At 55.6% G+C, this 22,033-nt stretch overlaps 1 protein-coding gene across 1 annotated transcript in view; it reads right to left on the bottom strand.

Moving 5' to 3' along the window:
- Nucleotides 1-1,904: 1,904 nt before the first annotated feature.
- Nucleotides 1,905-22,033, bottom strand: part of ANKRD35 (ankyrin repeat domain 35) — a 26,787-nt gene continuing 6,658 nt past the window's right edge. Inside the window, exons 3-16 of the mRNA XM_026656237.1 lie at nucleotides 21,690-21,778; nucleotides 19,990-20,054; nucleotides 17,853-17,910; nucleotides 16,633-16,703; nucleotides 16,312-16,418; nucleotides 15,455-15,639; nucleotides 14,486-14,690; nucleotides 14,038-14,167; nucleotides 11,430-13,277; nucleotides 10,899-11,342; nucleotides 8,478-8,567; nucleotides 7,912-7,977; nucleotides 6,762-6,870; nucleotides 1,905-3,305 (exon numbers count right to left, since the gene is read on the bottom strand). Of these exons, the coding sequence (XP_026512022.1) occupies nucleotides 6,808-6,870; nucleotides 7,912-7,977; nucleotides 8,478-8,567; nucleotides 10,899-11,342; nucleotides 11,430-13,277; nucleotides 14,038-14,167; nucleotides 14,486-14,690; nucleotides 15,455-15,639; nucleotides 16,312-16,418; nucleotides 16,633-16,703; nucleotides 17,853-17,910; nucleotides 19,990-20,054; nucleotides 21,690-21,778 (3,421 nt within the window). The 3' untranslated portion in view covers nucleotides 1,905-3,305; nucleotides 6,762-6,807. The remainder of the gene's footprint in view (nucleotides 3,306-6,761; nucleotides 6,871-7,911; nucleotides 7,978-8,477; nucleotides 8,568-10,898; nucleotides 11,343-11,429; nucleotides 13,278-14,037; nucleotides 14,168-14,485; nucleotides 14,691-15,454; nucleotides 15,640-16,311; nucleotides 16,419-16,632; nucleotides 16,704-17,852; nucleotides 17,911-19,989; nucleotides 20,055-21,689; nucleotides 21,779-22,033) is intronic.

Here is a 22,033-nt window from a genome sequence, read left to right as displayed (position 1 = left end):
AGAGCAACAAAAATGATTAAAGGGCTAGAAAACATGACCTGTGAGGGAAGATTGAAAAAATTGGCTTTGTTTAGTGTGGAGAAGAGAAGACTGAAGGGACATGAGAACAGTTTTGAAGTACATAAAAGGTTGTTACAAGGAGGAGGGAGAAGAATTGTTCTCCTTAACCTCGGAGGACAGGACAAGAAGCAATGGGCTTAACTTGCAGCAAGGGAGGTTTAGGCTGGACATTAGGAAAAACTTCCTAACTGTCAGGGTGGTTAAGCACTGGAATAAATTGCCTAGGGAGGTTGTGGAATCTCCGTCACTGGAGATTTTTAAGAGCAGTTTAAACAAACACCAGTCAGGGATGGTCTAGAATGATAATACTTAGTCCTGCCATGAGTGAAGGGGACTGGACTAGATGATCTCTCGAGATCCCTTCCAGTTCTATGATTCTATGACCGCTGTGGAAGGAGCTTATGCATATATGCAATTGATTGTGTTTGGTAGGAAGGACGATCTAGTGGATACAGCACAGAATGTGGATTCAGGAGACCTGGGTTGAGTTCGTGGCTCTGCCACCAACTCCTTGTGTGACCCTGGGCAAGTTGCTTAATCTGTTCAGTGCCCTTTCCTGTACTAAAATGGGGATAAAACTCCTTATGTCACAGGGGGGTGGCGTGAGGATAAAAAGCTACCAGCGATCACGAGGCGATCAGATTAAGGAGGGCACCTGGGTAGGCAGAATAGCAGCTTCTCGCATCTCTTCTGGTACGGCAGTAGATCCAGCGTGAAGCATTAAAGCTGAAGGAAGATGAGCAGCAGCGGGCAGGTCGTGGCATGATTGTGGGCGTGCCTAACACTTCAAAGCTATTGCACAACATCCCTCCCCCTTCACACGCACCCCTCCGGCCATGTGTGGTTTAAGGGGGTGAGAGCACGTCTGGGAGGGGATGAGTCTCTGGGACCCCCTTGCAATGCAAAAGTCAGGCGGTCAATAGCATGGGAGCTGGCAAAGACCTATCTTGCCAAGCCCTCACCACCTCAGCCAGCGTGGGAGGAGTTCTCGCTGGCTGTCCGCGTTCCCCTTTCCGGCCTAACGTCGCGATGGAAATGATCGCACAAGGGGTGGGGTGACCATGAACGGTCCTGGGTGCCTTCTAGTGGCAATTCCAATGGCAATACCGCGCAGCCTGGTCTACGCTAGCCACCTGGCCCTGCTGTAATGGAAATCGACCTGGTCATAGCAGTGCAATAAAGAGGAGGAGGAGCTGTTGCCAAAGCTGGGGAAAAGGCAGGGGGGGTGAGGGGACGGTGCTGGCCTCCCAAGCCAAGGAGGGGAGGGCAATCTGGGGGAGAGATGCAGCTCCTGGAAGCCAGAGAGGGGAGTTGTGGGGCGTTTGGGTGGGTGTGGGGCTTCTCCAAGCCAGGCAGGGGAGTGGGAGCTTCCCTCCGCTCTCAGCACTGGTCAGGCCCCCCAGATCCTTTCTCTTCTCCCCAAACCCTGACGGAGAAATTGACGATAAGCGGAATGGAAGCCCAGCAGCGCAGGGGAAATAAACAAAACAAACAAACAGCATCGGAAGACGAGAAGAAAATAAGAGTTTCCAAAATTCCAATTTAATAGGTTTCTGAGTGACAAAGACAAAGCCACTGGGCCACATCCTCAGCCCGCCTAGCTTTATTCACTTCAACGCTGCCACTCGGATTTACGCCAGCTGAGGATCTTGCTCTATTATTTATTGCATAGATCATTCGTTACTTCTATGACAGCAGCACCGAGGGGCCCCAGCCCAGAGGAGGGCGGGCACTCTACAAACACACCTTAAGAAACAATCCCCGCCCAAAGAACTTACAATCGAAATAGACAAAGGCTGGGAGGGGAAACTGAGGCACAGAGCCGCAACATGATTTGCCCAAGGCTACGCAGTAGGGTCAAGACTAGAACCCAGGTCTTCTGTCGCGTCCCCTACCCACTAGACAACACTGCCTATGCTAGTGTCTTTTTTGGGTCGCACGGCTGAGACCATGTGACAAAATTCTAGGCCCACAAGAGCATCTCAGCTTGTAGCTCAGTGGAAACCCCTTCCTTCTGTTTGCTGATCTCAGCGCTTTCATTCTCCCGGGTGCTCCGCCCCAGCACGGCTCAGATAGCCACAAGGACCTGGTCTTGCACCAAAGCCTGTTTCCAGAATAAACATCTGGAAGTGGGTCATTTTCTTTCCACCGCCAAACAGACTCAGGACCGAGGCAAGGGGAAAGCCAGCCAGCCAGAGCCTGTGATGTAAGAGAGGCGCACCAAGGATCTGTCTGCTTTTGAGAGACCTAGGAAATCAATTGGACTTTGGCCACTCACTCCAACGGGAGCAGGATCAGACTGTGTCCGGATCCAGCAGGAAGCAAAGAACTAGGACGGAAATCTCAGTTGCCCCCACCTCTGAATTGGAGAGTTCAGCACTACTGCAACGTATCCGATGGCCAACTCAGCCTAATTTGCTCCTGCAGCCACATGGTCTGAAGGGCAAACCCCACTACCTTGCTCACCCGGTGAACAGAAACTGCTCCGTGGTGGAAAGGTGAGGCAGTAAAAGGAACCCTGGTTGACCGTCATTTTGTTTTGTGGTTGTACAGCCCCTAGCACCCCGGGATCCTGTTCCATGCCGGGGGCTCCTAGGTGCCACCAAAGTCCAAACACTTAATCATAATTGGCTGCAGCTGCAGCGAAAGGGAGGCTGAAGTAGAGTTTACTCGGTGCATGCTTTCCTGTTGCTCTCAGCTAGCTGTGCCCTCAGAGAAGATAAGGAAATGACCTCTACAAGCAGGGAAGGGAGCTGTCCTTTAGCGCAAGTGGTAGAGGGCGGGGACTGTGGCGCAAAACGGCCTGGGTTCTAGTCCTGTATCCAGGCGTGCGAGAGGCTGATCGAGTCACTGCGTCTAGCAGCTGCAGCGCCTGGGTTTGTTATAACAAGCTACGCTTGCCCTGCGGCCCATCTTTCAAAGATAAATGATTTCAGATCTCTGGGGCTATTTGAAATAAAGCCCCAGTGCTCAGCCAGCAGCACGTGGAGACCGGGAAGAGGCAAGTTGGGAGGGGGAAAAACAACCAAAGCTATTGCAGAGGTGATCATCTTGTGTTGACATCCTTGATGGATGGGTCTCTGGCTCAGTGGGGTGGCAGATGTGGTCCCAGTGATGTGTCAGCTGGTTCCTCGAGCGCTATCCTCGCTGCTGGAAAGGTGCGGGCTCGGCCCTCCAGTCTCCTCCTGGTGTTACCTGGAATGTTCCTAAATGGAGTGAAGCCGGCATTGGAAAATGTTGCAGCCCTTGGAATAAATGGACATTTCAGTTTAATGACACACCTCTGCAGGCAGGTCATTCTGCATGGACGCAGATCAATTGCAGCAAAAACTGCCTGCGTGCTGGTAGAGACTAAGGACCTGTCTATATGGGAAAGGGTGCGCTAGATTATAGACTCATAGTCTTTAAGGTCAGAAGGGACCATTATGATCTTCTAGTCTGACCTCCTGCACATCTCACCCACCCACTCCTGGAACAAACCCCTGACCTATATCTGAGCTATTGAAGTCCTCAACTTGTGGTTTAAAGACTTCAAGATGCAGAGAATCCTCCAGCAAGTGACCCGTGCCCCACGCTGCAGAGGAAGGCGAAAAACCCCCAGGGCCTCTGCCAATCTGCCCTGGAGGAAATTTCCTTCCCGACCCCAAATATGGCGATCAGCGAAACCCTGAGCATGTGGGCAAGACTCACCAGCCAGTACCCAGGAAAGAATTCTCTGTAGTAACTCAGATCCCACCCTATAGTGTCCCATCACAGGCCATTGGACATATTTACCGCTAATAGTCAAAGATCAATTCATTGCCAAAATTAGGCTATCCCATTATACCATCCCTTTTGCTTTAAATCTATGAGCCTGACTGATTTAAATATGTCATTTAATCAGTGCACACCCCTACTGTGCACCCACTTAAACCAGTTTAACCGCATCTACCTTAGGCGTTTACCTTGGTTTGACGAGTCATCCCCTTGCGCTAACCTAGGGCCAGGACGGCCTGGGAGGGAAAGCGGCCCCTACTGAGCCACCCAAACTGGGACACCCTGGGATTTCCTGGGGAAGCAAAGGCCGGCCCTTTCTGAGCTTGAGCGTGCTGACGGGGTTAAACAGAGGCAATATAGCCACAGAAGAAGACACCTGCGTACAAGCCGTCCTGTCACTTTAAAAAAAAAAAAAAAAACCATCCCCATCTGCAGCCCAACCCCCACTGCTCCTCTCCCACTGCATGGGGGATGAGCGATAGCCTCAGCCCCTCCCTTCCCCTGGGGAAATCACATTTCTCATATGGAAACGCTTAAAGTTCAACCCGAGATCAGATGTGCCAAACGGCACGCCAACAGCATGGCCGGCCCCCAGCCGCAGCCTCTGTTCCAGCTGCAGAAAGTCTCTGCGGCCTGTCCAACCCGCATCACGTTCACACTGAGCATCAATTTCATGCCAAACAAACTACCCTGCAGTCGCCACCCTTCCGCGGAGCAAGAGCTAGGCAGGAGCTGCATCTCTTGTACACGTTGTGCTGCTCTGGACAGCTCAAAGGGGTCTTAGAAAGGGCAAAAACAGCCCCGAGAATCCACCCTGTGCGGGGCCTCCTTGGCCATTATGGAGGTGGCATAAGGGCTCTATGCAGCTGGTGGATCTTGGGCATAGATGGCAGCTATGGGAGATCAATGGCAGATCGGGGTGTGGCTGGAAAGCACTGGGCTACTTCTGTCTCCCAGGGACCATGGAAAACAGCCTGTAAGTTAGAGCAACCCTGAGGCTGCTCTAATGTACCCTGGGGGACAGTCAGGGCCTTGCACAGCCCCACAATATGGGCAGTGGAAAGAGGACTTAAAGCCACCTTCGTCCCCTCCGTCCCAGCCCCAGTCACAGCAAAAGAGTGACTGGGAACCAGACCTCTGCCGTCGGCTTGTGCCTTTCCAGCTTTCTACCAAGTTGTACCCGCGGACCTGCCCCCACTGCCCCGGGCTCACCACGTACCCAGATTCAACCCACGCCCTGCGTCACGGCTGTGAACTCAGCTGCCCTGGCGAGAGCTGCCCCTTGATCAGGGCCCTGCGAGGAGCCGGGGCCACAGATGGAATGGGAGAAAAACCTCTTCCCCAGCCTCCTCCCTCAGACCCAAGTGGGGTAGCTACATGCTGTGGGACCCAGCGGGGGCAGGAGCCACCTGTATGCCGTGGCCCCTCTGTGCTGGCTACACCAGTGCAAAGGGGCTGTAAAGCCTCTGGGCTAATACCTCCCAGCTTAGAGGGCTGAGTTCACCGGCCCTGTAGGAGCCTGGGTGCAGTGGGGCTAGGAGGAGGCATGGCTTGGCCACTCCCCTCGGTTGGTGCAACGCTATTGCAGCTGAGCGCAAGTTAAGGCAGATCTCAGGGATGCCTGAAGTAGCTCCAGGATAAGGGAAGCACAGTGCTTCCCCCCTCACTCCCTGTGCCGGGCTCAGCACTGGCCTGGGATGAGGCTGGGCCTGAGATACCTCAGTGATGAGCCCAGGTAAGTAGAGAGAAACAGACCACGAGGCTTTGATCCAGCCTTGTCTTATGGGATGGTTTGTACCGAATGGAGGCGTAACTTCATACTTCAGGCAGCTTGCAGGCCCTTTCCTGTCTGACTGCACCTGCTCTAGAAGAGATCACGTGGCGTGCATCCGTCCCTGTCCGTCTCGGATCCCTGGAAATTTCCTGCTTCAAAAGCCCCCGTCTCTTGAACTAAAGGAGAATCTTCACAAGCGATTAGCAGTAGAGGCTATATGACACACAGGTGAGCAGTTCTGAGCCCATCCAGAAGGGGGCAGAAGTAGCATGTGTCTATATACATGTCACCTACAAAGGGGTCAGTTCAGTGCCAGCAGCTAGTTCGTGCTTCACTCCACCGGTTTCCTTTCTACAGGCCTGGTCGTCTATGGCATTCTGGCTCTGTCTGCTCATGATTAGCCAGCCTCACCTGCGATTGGAAGCAGGGTCTCCAGCTGTGAAAGGGGCCCTACGGCCCTGACCCAGAGAAATACTGGGGGACTTCAAAGACCATGATGCCCCGCTGAGCTGCACAGCCCCACCCCGCCATCTAGTGGCCCTTTCGCAGCACTACATCTATGGCACACCCCGGGTTTGACCCCCACAAACGCTGCCTCAGTGAGACCAGGGCCACGATTCATCCCCAGGGCAGGGTCATGCTGGGGAGAGGGGTGGCCTTAAGGTACCGCCCCATCAGGGATTCACAGACACCGAACTGCCAAGCTTTGCACAGCTCCATGTGTGACCCTATAACGCAGATGATTGAATGAGCTCATTTGCAAACGATTTGTATCTTGCCATAAACTTCGATCCCCACCCTCTCCCCCATGCAGCGACGGGGAGAGGACCTGGAGCTGCACGAATGTTGCCAGCTCCGAGGCTGGGGCAGGTAGGGGGGTGAGTGGGTGGGTGGGTGCTGCTGTTGTACTGAGGACTGTGCCTTTAAGGGCTGAGCTTCCCAGCCAGACGCTCTCTTGCCAGCACCCGACCCGCCGAGTGATCACTGAGCATCCCAGCTGTGACTTAAAGTCTTTCAGCGGGATGGTTTGTATGAAAGCAGCACCCGAAGGCTCAGACGCTACGGCGTTGGGGACCTGACGGGGACATTCGATGAGAGCAGGCAGAGCTGTGCCTTCTCTGAAGCAAAGGGGGGAAAGAAGAGAGACAGACAGACGGACAGACACACTCACTTGCACAGAAGAAAGATCCTAGTTCCCGGGAAGAGGAGGGCAAAGCTCACTCCTCCTTCGCCCTCAGGATTCGGAGCAGCATCGAGTGAACTTCTTCATCCATGAAGCCCTGAGCCGGAAGAAACCCCATCCCCGATCAGTGTGTTGTGTAACACACTGGTGTCCATGGTCTGGCTTGAGACACGTTCCAGCAGCCCTCCCCACCCCACCACCAGCCCTGGGCTTGCCATTCTGCACCACAGCACCCCCTTGTGGAGGGCCAGTGCGTGCTTCAGCCACTGCCTCACAAGCTCTGCCGGGGGAAAGCAATTTTCCTTTCTGCTCCAGCGTCCGTCCATAAGGGCCTGTCAGGCACAGCCTCTGCTGCCAGGACCTGTCAGATCTGCCTGTCCCCTGGCTCTGCCCCATCCACGCCCAGTGCTGCCTGCTTTCAGGCCAACCTTGGTCCCCCAGCAGAGAGACATCTGTGGCTTGCAGGGCTACAACTTCCCCACTCATGGCTGTGCAGTGCTGGGGACCCTGCACCCGGGCGTAAGCTTGGGGAAATCTAGCCCCTTGACTGTGCGAGGCACCTCCTAATCAGCCCTGTTGGGTCGCTCCAAATGGCTGGAGGCATGTCCAGAGCCAGAAACAGGACTCAGGACTCCCAATCCCGTGCTCTAACCACTAACCACTCCCCTCCCAGAATGGGGATTTAAGGCCCAGTCACACCGGCTCCCAGGACTGTACTCACCCCACTAGACCACACGGCCTCCCAGAGCCGAGATGAGAACTCAGGAGGGGTTAGGGCAGTGAAGACTGAGAACTGGGACTCCTGGGCTCTATTGCCAGTTCAGGGAGGGAGTACGTTCTAGTCGTTACATCCGGGGACTGTAACACTCTCTCTTCCAGCTCCCCCTACTCTAACCACCAGACACCACTCCCCTCCAAGAGCGGAGATTAAATCTCAGGCATCCTGACTCCCAGTCCCCCCTGGTCTAGCCTACAGTACCTCAGTGCTAGGAGTCTCAAGCCAGTTACAGCAGAGTTCAGTGAGAACCTGCGGAGAATCACCTAATGGTTATGGGAACCAGCAGGAGCAGAAATGTATTGAAATCTACCTGAAGCCACACTAGCCTCAGCACCAACCCAGACCATCTGAGGTTTGTACCTGGGCTGCATTGAGCAGATGGGTTCTGTAGATAGTAACAATCTCCTGGTGATTTTTTTCCTTAACCTGGGAAAACAAAAATAGACAGTGCTGGTGAGTTTCAATCTGCCAGCAGGTGTTTGTATTTCTATTAGGGTAGCACCCCAGAAGAGATCAGGGACCCATTATGCCAGAAGCTGCATGTGCACAGGGTAAGAAAAAAGCCCCTACCTCCAACAACTTACAAATGAAATAGACAAAGGGTGAGAGGGGAAACTGAGGCATAGAGAGGGACTTGCTCCGGGTCACATAGGAGGTCAGTGGCAGAGCCAGGTCACCTGAGTCCCAGTCCAGAGCATCTACCCACTAGATCACGCTGCCTCTCAGACCTATAAATAGCACCCTGACTGCAATGCGGATGGACGAGCCTTGCAATCTGAATCTCTATTGTGCTGGGTATTAGAATGCTGCACTGCCCAGGTGAACCGGCACCTCCCACTGTAAAAACTCCCACAATCACCTGGCCTGGTGAGCAGACGCCGTGCGCTCAGAGCATTCCTACAGAGGCAGGGCAGCACGCGACTCACCTCTAACTGCAGCTGGAGACGAGCACTCTCGCTGCGCAGGGCCAGGATCTCTGCCGAAAGCTTCTCCGTCTCCTTCAGCAGCTTTTTAATCTACAGTTCAACGACAGAGAAGAACGTCATGTCACAGATTGGGTTCCATACCGCCAGCTCCTCCGCTGGCGTAAATCAGTTTTCTTCCCTCTGCTTCAAAGTTGCTAGGCCAATTTACATCCACTGAGGACTTGGCCCCTAGGATGTTGCAACTAACCCCTCCCCCAACTAGAGCTGGTCAAAAATATTCCAGCGAAACATCATGCTGCTGGAAAACGTTTGTAGGAATGCGTCAATTTCGCTGACGTTTTTCTATGGGAGGAAAAGTCGATCAGAATCGTTTCGACTTTTGACGTTAGCACAACAAAACAAACGTGTACTTTCTGTAAAGACATTTCATTTCAACATGTGTGTCAATTCATTTCATGTAGACTTTTCTCTTAGACGAAACTCTGAAAATGAATATCCTATACTTAGGTACGATACGTATTCGATCTGATCCAATCATATTTTCATCTAATAGGAAAGTCAAACCAACGTGAATCAAACTGAGAGCCAAAATGAAAGATCTTTATCGGACTGAAATGAAACGTTTGGACGTTATTGAAACAAAACAACCCGATGCTTCCAAATGGAACGTTTTACAGAATTTGCCATTCCATGGGAGATGCCAGTTTCTGACCCCCAACCCTTTTCGCCTATAGCTCCTGCCACTGTGCTCCTGGCCCTCTTTGCTTTTTAAATGGGTGATTCAGGAAACTAGAGCTGGGATAACATAACATAAGAACGGCCGTACTGGGTCAAACCAAAGGTCCATCCAGCCCAGCTTCCTGTCTACCGACAGTGGCCAATGCCAGGTGCCCCAGAGGGAGTGAACCTAACAGGTAATGATCAAGTCATCTCTCTCCTGCCGTCCATCTCCACCCTCTGACAAACAGAGGCTAGGGACACTAGTCATGGGCTCCGAATCCAGCCTGGTTCGGGAACGACTGACAGCTGTTCCCATGGGGTGGCGAGTCAGGAGCCCCTGTGTGAAATGGACTTGGTGAGTCTCAGGCCAGTTTCTGCTGAACACCCCGGAACATATACAGTGATGATCCAAATTGCTAAGGCCTGTGATTCATAGATTCATAGATTCTAGGACTGGAAGGGACCTCGAGAGGTCATCGAGTCCAGTCCCCTGCCCTCATGGCAGGACCCAATACTGTCTAGACCATCCCTGATAGACATTTATCTAACCTACTCTTAAATAGCTCCAGAGATGGAGATTCCACAACCTCCCGAGGCAATTTATTCCAGTGTTTAACCACCCTGACAGTTAGGAACTTTTTCCTAATGTCCAACCTAGACCTCCCTTGCTGCAGTTTAAGCCCATTGCTTCTTGTTCTATCCTTAGAGGCTAAGGTGAACAAGTTTTCTCCCTCCTCCTTATAACACCCTTTTAGATACCCGAAAACGGTTATCATGTCCCCTCTCAGTCTTCTCTTTTCCAAACTAAACAAACCCAATTCTTTCAGCCTTCCTTCATAGGTCATGTTCTCAAGACCTTTATCTTGATCAGAGGGCTCTACGCAGATAAATAGTTATTAGCTACGGTGCCAGTGTGTGGCACTCAAGAAAATGCAGGATTGTTCCTGGGGCTGGTAGGATCAATGAAAACTTGGGTGCGCACTGCAAATGGGGTGTTCTGGGCATCTCTACATACCAGCTCGTGACCGCCCCCTTCTCCACTTCTAGTGCCTTGGACCAATACTGCAGAACCCAGCAGGGTCTGATTCTCAGTTGTACTCTCTTTTACGCTGCAGGGCAACTGAAAATCAGGCCCTTGGTATTTTCAATAAGGGTGAAACCCCCTGTCACAGAACAATGTCCCAGTGTGAGTTAACAATCGAACCCTGAGCATCGCGTCCAGAGCAGGAGAACATTTAAAGGACCCGCGCGTGAGACCCTCCAAGCCGGCTATGGGATTCAGGCACGTTGGGTGTCTAACCCCCTCTTCGAAAATCTCAACCAATAGCATCGGAAGGCTGATTTGTGCCCTGGGAGCAACACTTGCAAACCCCATGGAAGCTGGACATGCAAGTCCAGGGACTTGCTGTGGGATGTCGTGCCAGGGAAGCAGGCGATCCTGCTAAGAAGGCAGCTTTGGAGTTTGTGGAGACCCCCCCCACCCTCAGTCCTTTCTTCTTAAATCTATAGGCCAAATTGCTGGCTGGTGTAAGTCGGCATAGCTCCATTGAAGACAATGAAACTACCCTGATTTACACCAGTTGAAGATCTCAGCCACCATCAAAGTCAATGGGAGTCTTTCTGTTGGTTCAATGGGTGCTGTGTCAGGCTCTTCTACATTAATAGGCCTCTGGCCAGCTTCAGAGGTCTCTTTGGTCTTACCTTCCCTTCTTTGTCCTGGCAGGTCCTGGAGAGCTCCTCCACCTTCTTGTTTAGCTTCTGGATGGTTCTCTCCAGCTGCTCCGACATCCCCCTCAGCTCTCCTGCTTCCTTCTCCTGCTCCGCCATCTTGGCCAGCAGGTCCTTGTTCTTATGCTTCTCTGCGGCCAGGGCCTCCTCCCGCTGGGCGGACTTCCCCCTCACCTCCTCATGCTTCTCCTGAAGGGCTCGCAGCTCCTCTTCCAGAGCCTGAGTCTGGAGCGCCAGGGAGCTCCAGGCCTTCTCGTGCATCCGCAGGGTCTCCTCCTCCTCCGAGCACAACTCTGCCACCTTCACGGGCAGTCGGTCGAGCATCTGCTTCAGCTTGGTCACGTCGTGGCTTTCACCGCCCAGGGTGGCCTGAGCTGCCTCTAGCTCCTCCTTCAGCTCCCACAGATCTCTCTCCAGCTCATTCACCCAACGCCAGGGTTCAAGCACCAGCTCTCCGCCAACGATCTCCAAGGTCTCGGGCGCTTCCTGACCGAGGGCCTGGACACTGTGGCTTTGAGGGCTTTTCTCGCCCGCCACGGCGGCATCGATAGCCTCGCACTGCACGGCAGGAGCCTGGTCACCCACGAGCACCTGGCTCTCCTCTTCTATCTCCGACACCAGCTGCAGGGCCTCGTTATGCTTCTTCACCAGGTTGTCCAGTTTCCAGTGCAGCTCCTCCAAGATGCAGGTGCTGAGGCTCTGGCTTCCCACGCTGTTGGCCTCTCCCATCATCTGCTTGAGGAAGCTATCCCTCAGCACCACCATCTCCCTCTTCTGGGTCTCTAGCCTTAGCCTCAGCTTCTTGGTCTCTTCCTTCTCGGCTGACAGCTCCCGGGACAAGGCGGCCACTCTCTGCCTCAGCTCCTCCACCAGGCCCTGCGCCTCTCCTTGGGGGGACCCCTCCTTCTGGTGCTGCCAGAGGCGCTGGAGCTCATCCTGTAGCTTCTCCCTCTCCTGGCCCAACTGCGCCAGCTCGTTCATGAGGCTGACATTGTTCTGTCTGAGGTCCGACACCTCTTTCTCTAGGTCAGAGCTTCTCCTCCTGGCCTGGCCCTTGGTTTCCACAGAATCATTCCTCAGCCTAGGTCTGAGTTGCCCATGGGGGCCATCTTGGAGAGGGTTCTTTTCCATCCTGCCCTTCTCCAGCTCCTCCGGGGATTGAGGTTGCCTCAGTGGAGACTCAGCCTCATCTCTAAAGACATTGCTCTCCTCCTCATGCTGCTCCAGGCCATTTCTCAGCTCCTGGAGCTGGGAAGCCACCATGCCGTTTACCAAGACCCCTGACTCCTGCTTGCTCTGAGGGGCTGAGATGGCTTCCTGAAGAGGCCTGGCTTTCTCCAGGAGGCTGGAGTTGGCCTCATCCATCTTGGCCAGAGCACGTTCTAAGCCCATCACCATCTTCTCCCAAGAGGCCACGCTCTTCCTGATGGCTTCTGATGGCACCGCCTCAAGGTGAAATTTGCCCCCGAGGGCCTCCTCTGCCTCCCTCTTCAGAGCCTCGTTTTCAGCGAGGACCGCGGCCTTCTCCTCCTGTGCTCTGTCAGCCGCCTCCCTCATCCATGACAGGAACTGGCCTAGCTCAGCACAGAGAGCGGCTCTGGGCCCTTTCTGATCCACCTCCTGCCTTCCCGCCTTCTGGCTTTCTCCCTGCTGCTTTCCCAGCAGCCCGCGTAGCCGTTGGTTGTCGCCATCAAGCTCAGCGACACGAGCCTGCAGCTGCTCCAGTGCCTCACCATGGGCCCGCTTCTTGGCCTCATAGACGGCGATCACCGCCCTCATGTTCTCCAGATGGCCTTCGATCTCCACCACCCTCTTCGTCGCGCTCTCCTTCCCCTGCAGGGCCGTGGCCACTTCGGCCTGGAGCCGCTGCAGCTCCTCCTGATGGTGTCTCTTCTCCTCCTCTTCCTCCTCCCCCGGCCACTGTATCCTCTCTTCCTTCACTGCTACGTTCTGGCCTCCTCCTCTCCCTGCCTCTTGCTGTCTCTTCTTCAGCTCTTGCACTTGTTCAGCCAAAAGGTTCAGGTAATAGTCCTCTTCTGTGGTGTCCCGGCTGTACCGGCGGCTCAGCACCCGCCTGCCCTCATCTGCCCTCTCCGGCAACAGCTGGCTTATCTCCTGCACCTGGTCCCAGATCCTCTCCTTCATCACCTTGCACCCTTCCACCAGGGCATCACACTCCTTCGCCTTCCTCACTAGCTGCTCCTCCAGCTGCAGGACCTTCGTCTGCTCGTCTTCGTACCGACACCTCCACTCCTCGGCGTCGAGATCCTCTTCATCCCCGTCGGTGGCTCCGCCTCCCTCGCTCTGCAAGGTTGTGCTGCTGCTGCTGCGCTCCAGTGGTTCGGCGGTCACCTGGAACCACAACAGAACAGATGAGTTTATTGGAGAAGCGCTACAAAATGGCGTCCTCCACGCACCGTGACCTCACACGTACAGTGGGTGCGAAGTTGCGCTGTGCGGAAGACGCCATTTTGCGCTTCAAAATGGCACCCTCCAGATTGTCCAGGGTGCCGGCAGGAAAGACTTTATTAAAATGGAGTTGTGCCAGCACAAATTTGGAACCCCCTGCCCTCTAGGTATGTGCAGCACCTAGCACATTGAGGACATTTAGGTGCTACTCTCCTATAAATAACAAGGACAAAAGTCAGCCAGACACTCCCCAGGGGGATGGGTACTAGGAGGTGGAGCCTTTTCCCTTCCCAATAGACCTTAGGTCGCCAGTTCTAATCTGCCCCTCGGCTGGTCGGGACTGAAAATCACTGCTCTCGCTGGCATTCTACGTGAACCAAATTGGTGGGGAAAAGGCCCAGTTCTGTCCCTTGCACCACCACTTACACCAGTGCAGAAAACGCCAGCAGATGAGAAGAGCCATTTTGTGCACCCATTTTGCACAGACGCCGCCAGGGGACGGCGCTGGGGAATGAAGCCCTCGGGTTCAGGCCTGGTAACAGCAGCATAATCAGGGCTGATGCTGCTTCTCGACCGCCCTGATCCAATCTAACTCCCCCCCCAATCCTCCATGTGTAACCAGGGACTGCAGAGTTTATCGCTGCGTAACACAGCCAAGAAGCTCTGACACACCTCCAGTCTTTCTCTGGCTGGTTCTCCTCACCTGTGCAGTGGCTCCTGTTTGACGGCCAGGTCCGTGCTCTGCTAGGGGAAAAATAAAAACACTGAATGAAATTTTAAAGCTCTCTGTAGCGCAGAGTGGAGAGCTGCCCTGCCTTCTGGATCTCCCAGTTCTGCACAAGCAGGAATTCAGCTAGTAAGGTGGGTGACGGATCATCCCCAATGACAACAGCTGTGACTTGGCCAAGGTCTCACAGCGAATTTGTAGCCGAGCCAGAAATAGAACCCAGGAGAACCCAACTCCAACCGTGGGAGCACACTCCCATCCTAGAGCTAGCTACAAAACACCAGTCCTCTGCCCTAACTACCAGGCAATACTCCTCCCCAGAGGTGGAACTAGAACCTGGGGGTTCCAACTTCCAGACCCCTGCTTTAAAACACTGGACACCCCCATTGGGTAAACCGAGGCACCGAGCGGGGAAGTGACTCGCCCAGCGTCCCCCAGTAGCAGAGCCAGATCTCCCGATTCCCAGTCCTGTGCGTTAGCCACGAGGCTGAATTTCCTCCCTAAGCGCAAAGCTTTCTTATTATCCTCAACAAAACTGGCTGAGATGCTTTTGGAACCGTTGCGGCGGTTTATTTTTTGGCTCTGGCCCTGCCCCTCATCCATACGGCAGTCGCCATGGAAACCAAAGCCTTGCAAGCAGAACGCCGAAGACCAGGGTCCCCTGGATATTACATTTCGCCAAGTCCCGCCAAGCCCGATTATTGCTTTTCGAAATCAGAACCATCTGGAGAAGCTGCCGGAGGCTGGAGACCTCCTTGCAAATGAACTAAACAAACACGCATTTAAAAAAAACCACCCCCAAGCAACCAATATCCTGCCCGAGCGAGGGTGGGTGTAATCCAACCAAAGGAGCCGATTAGAGGCACAAAGGGAAAGTTGGAGGTGGAAGCTGGGGGCGAGGGGGGGGGGAACAGTTTTTGCTGCTTTCTGAGGCATTACTGCATCTCGGAAATGCTACTTACTAACTAATAGTTGCCATGTTACCGATGGCTCTCAGCAGAGGGTCCCCCAAGTCCTTTCGAAGCCTCCGCCAGAGTGGGAAATGTGTCCCGCACTAAGCAACCTTCTTGCATTAATCTCTGATTGTTGTGCATTTTGGATAGCTCAGCCCACTGCTAGGCGTTCAGCTGGACGGGACCGTCGTGACCCTGTACATCCTCCTGCCCATAGCAGGCCACAGAACCTGGCCCACCCGCGCCTGTAACAGGCCCCGGACCTCTGGCTGCGTTACTGACGTTGCCCGATCTTGATGTAAAGACTTCGAGTGACAGAGGATCTGCCCGTTACTCTAGTTCGAACCAGCAAGGGACCCGTGCCCCATGCTACACAGGAAGGTGAACTCCCCCACCTCAATCCCTTCCTGACCCCCAAACCAGCAGCCCCTTCTCCTCACCTCTTCTCTTCCTCTTCTTCAGGGCACTGCGCAGCAGCCTCCTCAGCGGGCGGCTCTGGGACTGCAGGGCGTAGTGCAGGGCGTCGTGGCCCATCCTGTCCACCACGCTGAGGTCCACCCCGCTGCTTACCAGCAGCTCGGCTGACTCCACACTGGAGTTCTCACAGGCCAGGATCAGAGCAGTCCTGGAGGGGGACGTGAGGGGGCGTCAGGGTCAGTTCTAGGGAGCCCCAAGGGCACCCCTTGCAGCCAGGCCACCTGGGATAATCCCTGTGTGTGGATCCCTCTCAACTGGCCCTCTCTGCTCTGGTCCACTGGAGCAGCTCCCATTTAGGGCAGCAGTTCTGAACCTTTCCTGTACGGGGCCCCCCAACCTGGGGCTGCCCATTGTTGGCTAGCCCCAACCCCTCCCCAGGTAGTAATACAGGAAGGAGAGGCTGGCTGCAAGCGCCTGACTCCCAGTCATGACCCCCGTCTCTCGGGTGGTCCCGGCCCCCAGACCAGGCTGAGAAATTTTAGGGGACTCCTGTAATAACAGGCTAATCCCTGTGAGCCAGCAGTCCCACAGGACCCACAGCAGCTCCCAGAAGTTCTGGAAGGCCTTGGGGGCCACCTCGTGAAACCTGGGGACAGTGGGTGAGACGAGGTCCCATATTGAGACAAGCAACTGAGGGTCCTGTGGCACAAGAATGCCCATAATGCCCCTGGGGAACTGCTCCCTCCCCCCCATTCCCTGGTGAGAATGCCCATAATGCCCCTGGGGAACTGCTCCCTCCCCGCCATTTCCTGGGGGAAACCCCCCACAATGCCCCCGGTGCCAGTGCTGTTTTGATTCTCAGAGCCCAGGCAAGACTCACTTCTGGTCCTTGTCGGTGAGGTGGCCGCTGGCCCCTCTCTGGAGCAGCTGGCAGCAGATGGTGGGGTGGTTCCCCACGGCCGCTATCATCAGGGGCGTGCGTCCGTTCTGGAAGGAACGGCAGAGGCGGTTTGCGTGGCAGGGTGCGCGGAGCCCCACCCAAAGCCGGCGCGGCTTCCCAGCACCCAGTGGCTGGGAGCCGGCTCCCCGAGCCCTTGCAAAGGTTATGAGGCCCCTGGCCTGTGCCCTCCACACGGGGAGCGAGTTTCACCCCTCGTGAGGGTCCTTTCACCGGGCCCTGTCCTGAAGGTTTTACACTCACGTTATCGATGACATCCAGGAAGGCCTCCTGGTCGCACAGGAGCAAGACGCTGGACGCACACCCTGACGAGGCTGCAGGGCAGGAGGAAAAGGAGCGGTCAGTGCTCGAGGGACACGCCTGGCTGCTGTCACGCTAGGCCCCGGCTGCCCAGTGCACCAGGTACGCCCTCTCTCAAGGGCCAATGAGGGAAGGAGTCTTCAGTCTGACCGTCATCACTCGAGACCTCCTGAAGCTGGGGCCTTGTTCTCTGCACAGGGTGGTTCTTCAGACGAGGCGAGACCCGAGCAGGGTCATTTCCCCACGTGGGTTTAAACCCCCAGGAGGGGGAGGGAGGGAGGGAGATCTGTTAGGGCATCTCCCATGGGAAGCCCTGTCCCAGGGCATATTTACAGCTAGACTGGGCAAGCCAGGCAGCGTTGGCCAAAAAGGTGGACTAGATACTTGATGGGACCGGGCTCTCTAGATTTGTTCCATCCCTGGTCGCTCGGGTCCTCTCCTTGAAGGTGGGTGTGGGGGGAATGGCTGGAACACAATCCACTGCCCTGATCCAACTCCTGCAGTCTGGCTCCCCACCCGCTATCCCTGCAGGGCAATATCCTGGGGACTCGGGCAGCTGGTAGGGACTGGTATATTTTGCCCACACTCAAATCAGCCTTTTCGAGGTCCATATGGCCCCTGGCTGGCTTCACCTAATCAACGGCGACACCCAGTGGACATGCACAGGCAATGCGCATTGTCAGCATCCCATCCCTACGGATGGACAGACAGACAGACACATGTCTGGGGATGGAGCGAGAGGTGGACAGAGGTACGTCGGGGGATAGAAAGACAAGTAGGTAGCTAGGACAGACAGGCAGGTTTGCACGGCGATAGACAGACAGACACGTATGGGGATGGTGAGGTCTAGAGAGAGAAGAATCTAGGGACTCCCATGGGAGACCTGCCTCGTGTCTGTCTCTCTAGAATAGCAACGAGAAGACGACCGTGATGGGAGGGAACTCGTCAGATCTCCCTGCTGGGAGACGGGGCCCCAGCCAGCTCTCAGCCCCCTCCGGGTGTCTCCAGGAGCCCGGGCTCAGCCTCCCCCTGCTGATCAGCCTGGCTCCGAGCCCCTCACGCCTCAGCCCCATTAGAAGATCTGCCGTGACGCGCGCGTCAGACAGGGCTCAGCTTTTCCCCTCGCCCGGCCCGACAGCCTGCGCCACCCGGAACTGACTCACCGGCCCAGTGTAGGGGGGTGCGGTTCTCCCCATCCACGCAGTCCTCGTTGGCGCCGTGCTGCGAGGAACAAACGTGGCCGTGAGGGCAGCACGTGAGAATGGCCACCTCCCCCCCCCCCCCCTGCCAGGGGGCCAGGGGGCGGCTGGAGCGCAGAGCCACAGACCCACCTCCTGCCCCAGAGAGAGACATGGCCCGGCCGACGTGGGACAGCAGGAACCCTCACCCTGGGGTGAGCCAAGCAGGGCTTCCAGGTATCCAGGACAGATGATGCCCCTCAATTAAGTGGACTCCAGATGCCTAGACTCTAGCCCCAAGGCCGCCACGGACTCCCTGCATGACCTTGAGGCAAGTCACTTAAAAAAAAAAAATCTCTGGGCCTCAGTTTCCCCATCTGTAAAATGGGGATAATGACCATTCCTCTGGCTTTGTTTGTCTCAGTTCGTTGGGGTCGGGACAGTCTCTGGCTGTTTGTACAGCCCCGAGCACAGTGGAGGCCCCACAGTGCTGCCCAGCACAGATCTGGGAAGACAGGAGATCTTGTTTTCCCATCTCCAGCACTGACTCACTGCAGAACCTCGGGCGAGCCAACCCCGACCTGTCCGAGCCTCCACTTCCCCAGCGGTAAAGTAGGGCTAATTATCCAGGCAGCCAAGGGCTTAATTCAGGAACAACTGCCCACGTCTCCCCGGCGCCTTCTCTCAGAGGATCCCAAGGCATCCGTTCATCTGGAGGGGTTTTGCTGGCTGCTATGAGGCCAAACAGCCAACACAGCAAGTGGTCAAGCAGGAATTTGCTCACTGCCCTGAGCTAAGAGACACGCCTGTTACATTTCTGTCTCGCCCATTGCTACCCTGTCACCTCTAGACTGAAACTCCCCGGCCACACCTTGCCACACCGGAGGGAAATGATTAGCCCCGGAGCAGCTCAAATGCCAGGAGATGGGGCACGGCCACTGCTGGGCTGGGCTAGGGCATGGTAGCCTCGTGGGATGCCACCCACAGAGCCAGGAGGAGGCTGGGGCCCAGTTTCTGATCTCTGGTTTGGCGGGGGGAAATGCAGAACAGCTCCCTCTACATCTGGGGTTACTCCAGATCAATAGTGGGGTAACGGAGAGTAGAAATTGCACCTGTGCACGCCGGGCTCTGAAGGGCCCCCTCCATTTTCCACCCCCGCTAGAAAATGTGATTAGATCTGGGGGAGCTTCCATGTTTTGCAGCTCCACCGGTGCTCCCAGAAATCCAAGTTAGGGACCCAGTTACTCTACAGCAGGGGTTCTCAGACTTTTGTCCTGGTGACCCCTTTCACACAGCAAGCCTCTGAGTGCGACCCCTCCTTATACATTAAAAACACTTTTTTATATATTGAACACCATTATAAATGCTGGGGGCAAAGCGGGGTTCGGGATGGAGGCTGACATCTCGCGACCCCCCCCATGTAATAATCTCGCGACCCCCTGAGGGGTCCCAACCCCCAGTTTGAGAACCCCTGCTCTACAGGGAGCCCCCCACCCCTATGTCCAGCTTCAGGTCTCATTTCGTCCCTGAAATGCACAAGGTGGCTGAGGGCTCTGCATTCTCAGCTGATCCCGGCCCAGTTTAGCTTGAATTCCACCCAGTTTGGATTACCATGCTCCCAATGCCCCTCTTGCGAATCACAGGCGCAGCCCTCTCATGATCTTCATTCATCGAATGGAAGGAGAGGCTCTATCATTCTCATGTCACAGCTGGGGAAACTGAGGCACGGTGCGGTGGAAGGGACTCTCCACAAGTCACCCGGACTAAGAACAGAACCCAGGCCCTTGACTCCCATTCCCCCTCCCAGCTCTAACCACTAGACAGCCACTCCTTTCCCAAAGCCGGGAATAGAACCCAGGCGTCCTGATTCCCAGACCCCCCCTACTCTAACCACTAGACCCATAGACCAGATAGCCCATCTTTTCTCAGAGGAGAACCCAAGAGGTCCTGGCCCCTGATCCAACCAGCAGACCCCACTGCAGCCTCCTACAGACCCTGTCAGTGAACGTGAAGTGAGTCTGTAAGGAATCAGATGGACCCTGTGGCTGCCCAACTGATGGCTTGAGCCCCAGAGGGGAACACCCCGGTGCATGGGGGCAGGGAGGGCAATTTCCATCTTTACCTGCAGCAGAACCTTGACGCACTGGGGCTGGCAGGCGATGGTGGCCAGGTGCAACGCCGTGCTGCCTGGGGAGCAGAGCAAAGGGAGAGCATCACGTCTCAGGAACAGAAAGCTAAACCCTGCCCGGAGCTGGGGAGTCTGTGACTCGCTGTGGGTGCACAGAGCAGGGGTGAAAACAGCTTCATCTCTCCCAGGGAGGGGAGGGGGTGGGAGGCCGATCAGCCCCTGGACTCATCTCAGGGCTCAACATGCCTGGTGCCCAGTAACAGACCCTGATTGTGGGGGGCAGGTTCAGGACACGCCCAGGGGCAGTGCCAGGGTCTGCAGTGGCACCAGGCTGGCTGGGTCTGGCTCGCCTGCTCCAGGGCCCCACTGATGATCATAGGTGGGCTGGGGAAGGAATTATTTCCCAGGTCAGATCAGCAGGGTCCAGGGGTTTGCCTCCTCTGCAGCGTGTGGGTGCCAGGATTCATAGAATATCAGGGTTGGAAGGGACCTCAGGAGGTCATCTAGTCCAACCCCCTGCTCAAAGCAGGACCAATCCCCAATTTTTGCCCCAGATCCCTAAATGGCCCCCTCAAGGATTGAACTCACAACCCTGGGTTTAACAGGCCAATGCTCAAACCACTGAGCTATCCCTCTCCTCTGATTATCTGGCTGTACCTCACTTCGTCAGTTCCGTGCCACTGCGGGGGCCTCTGGCCCTCCGGCTACTAATTTTCATCCTTCAAGATGCAAGCTGCTCCCCTGCCATCCTGGCCAGGGAACAACAAGGTGCACAGGTGGGATTTGGGCCCAAATTGGGGCCGTCCACTGAAACGTGGTGCTGGCCACCGTCAGAGCCAGGATATCAGCCTGAGTGGCCCATTGGGCCTGGCGGGGGATGGTGGGGTACTAATAGAGGGAGACAATTTAGCTAATCTGGTCTGACAGGAGGCAGGAAATGGGATAAGACCAACCGTTGGTGAGAGTGAATATCCTCTTGTTATTATCTGCATTGTAGTCGCACTTGGTCCCGAACCAGGACCCCAGCACTAGATGGCCCATTGATGTGTTCCAGTGAGGCAGAAGGTGGGATACCAGCCAAGGGGCCGGGTCCAAAGCCCACTGAAGTCACTGATTTCAGTGAGCTCTGGATCAAATTCCCCATGGACCACTGGGCAGGAGCTGGGACTCCAGACTACCTGGACCATTTATCTGTATGGGCCGGGCAGGAGGCGTGATGCTGGATTGGAGGGACCAGTGATCTGAGTTGGCCTGCCAGAGGGCGGGATGGCTATTAGCCTAGATCAGTGATTCCCAAACTTGGGATGCCGCTTGTGTAGAGAAAGCCCCTGGTGGGCTGGGCCAGTTTGTTTACCTGCCCCGTCCGCAGGTTCGGCCGATCGCGGCTCCCACTGGCCGCAGTTCGCTGCTCCAGGCCAATGGGGGCTGCGGGAAGCGACGCGGGCCGAGGGATGTGCTGGCCACCGCTTCCAGCAGCTCCCATTGGCCTGGAGCAGCGAACCACAGCCAGTGGGAGCCACAATCGGCTGAATCTGTGGACGGGGCAGGTAAACAAACCGGCCCGGCCCGCCAGGGGCTTTCCCTTCACAAGCGGCGTCCCAAGTTTGGGAAACACTGGCTTAGATGGAGCATCAGTCCAGGCCAGCCCTGCACTCTCTACTCCTCCGCCGAGCCAGGGAAATCCCTACACGTACCGTCGTCATTCTTCTCATTGACTTCGGCCCCATGAGACAGCAGGATGGTCAGGCATTCGGTGAGCCCTTTGGAAGCTGCCAGATGGAACCTGCAAAGAGGCGGAGAGCCAGGACTCACTGCGGGCACAGCGAGAAACTCACCGAGCGAGCCATATTCTTGGGGAGCAGCGAACGTTCCACCCTAAAGTCATCGTCAGAGAGAAACTCCCGCTTGCTTCCTAGAGAGGACTGTGGGAGAACCCCTGATGTGTCTAATGCTTAGAGCAGGGGTAAGGAAGCCAGGACTCCTGGGTTCTATTCCGACCTCTGGGAAGGGGGTGGGATCTAGTTGGTTAGAGCAGGGA

This window comes from Terrapene carolina, unplaced genomic scaffold (assembly GCF_002925995.2).
Source record: "Terrapene carolina triunguis isolate 2854851 unplaced genomic scaffold, T_m_triunguis-2.0 Scaffold227, whole genome shotgun sequence".
NCBI lineage: Eukaryota > Metazoa > Chordata > Testudines > Emydidae > Terrapene > Terrapene triunguis.
Note: the sequence above shows the minus strand (reverse complement) of the source record. Positions and strands in the feature narration are given on the sequence as shown.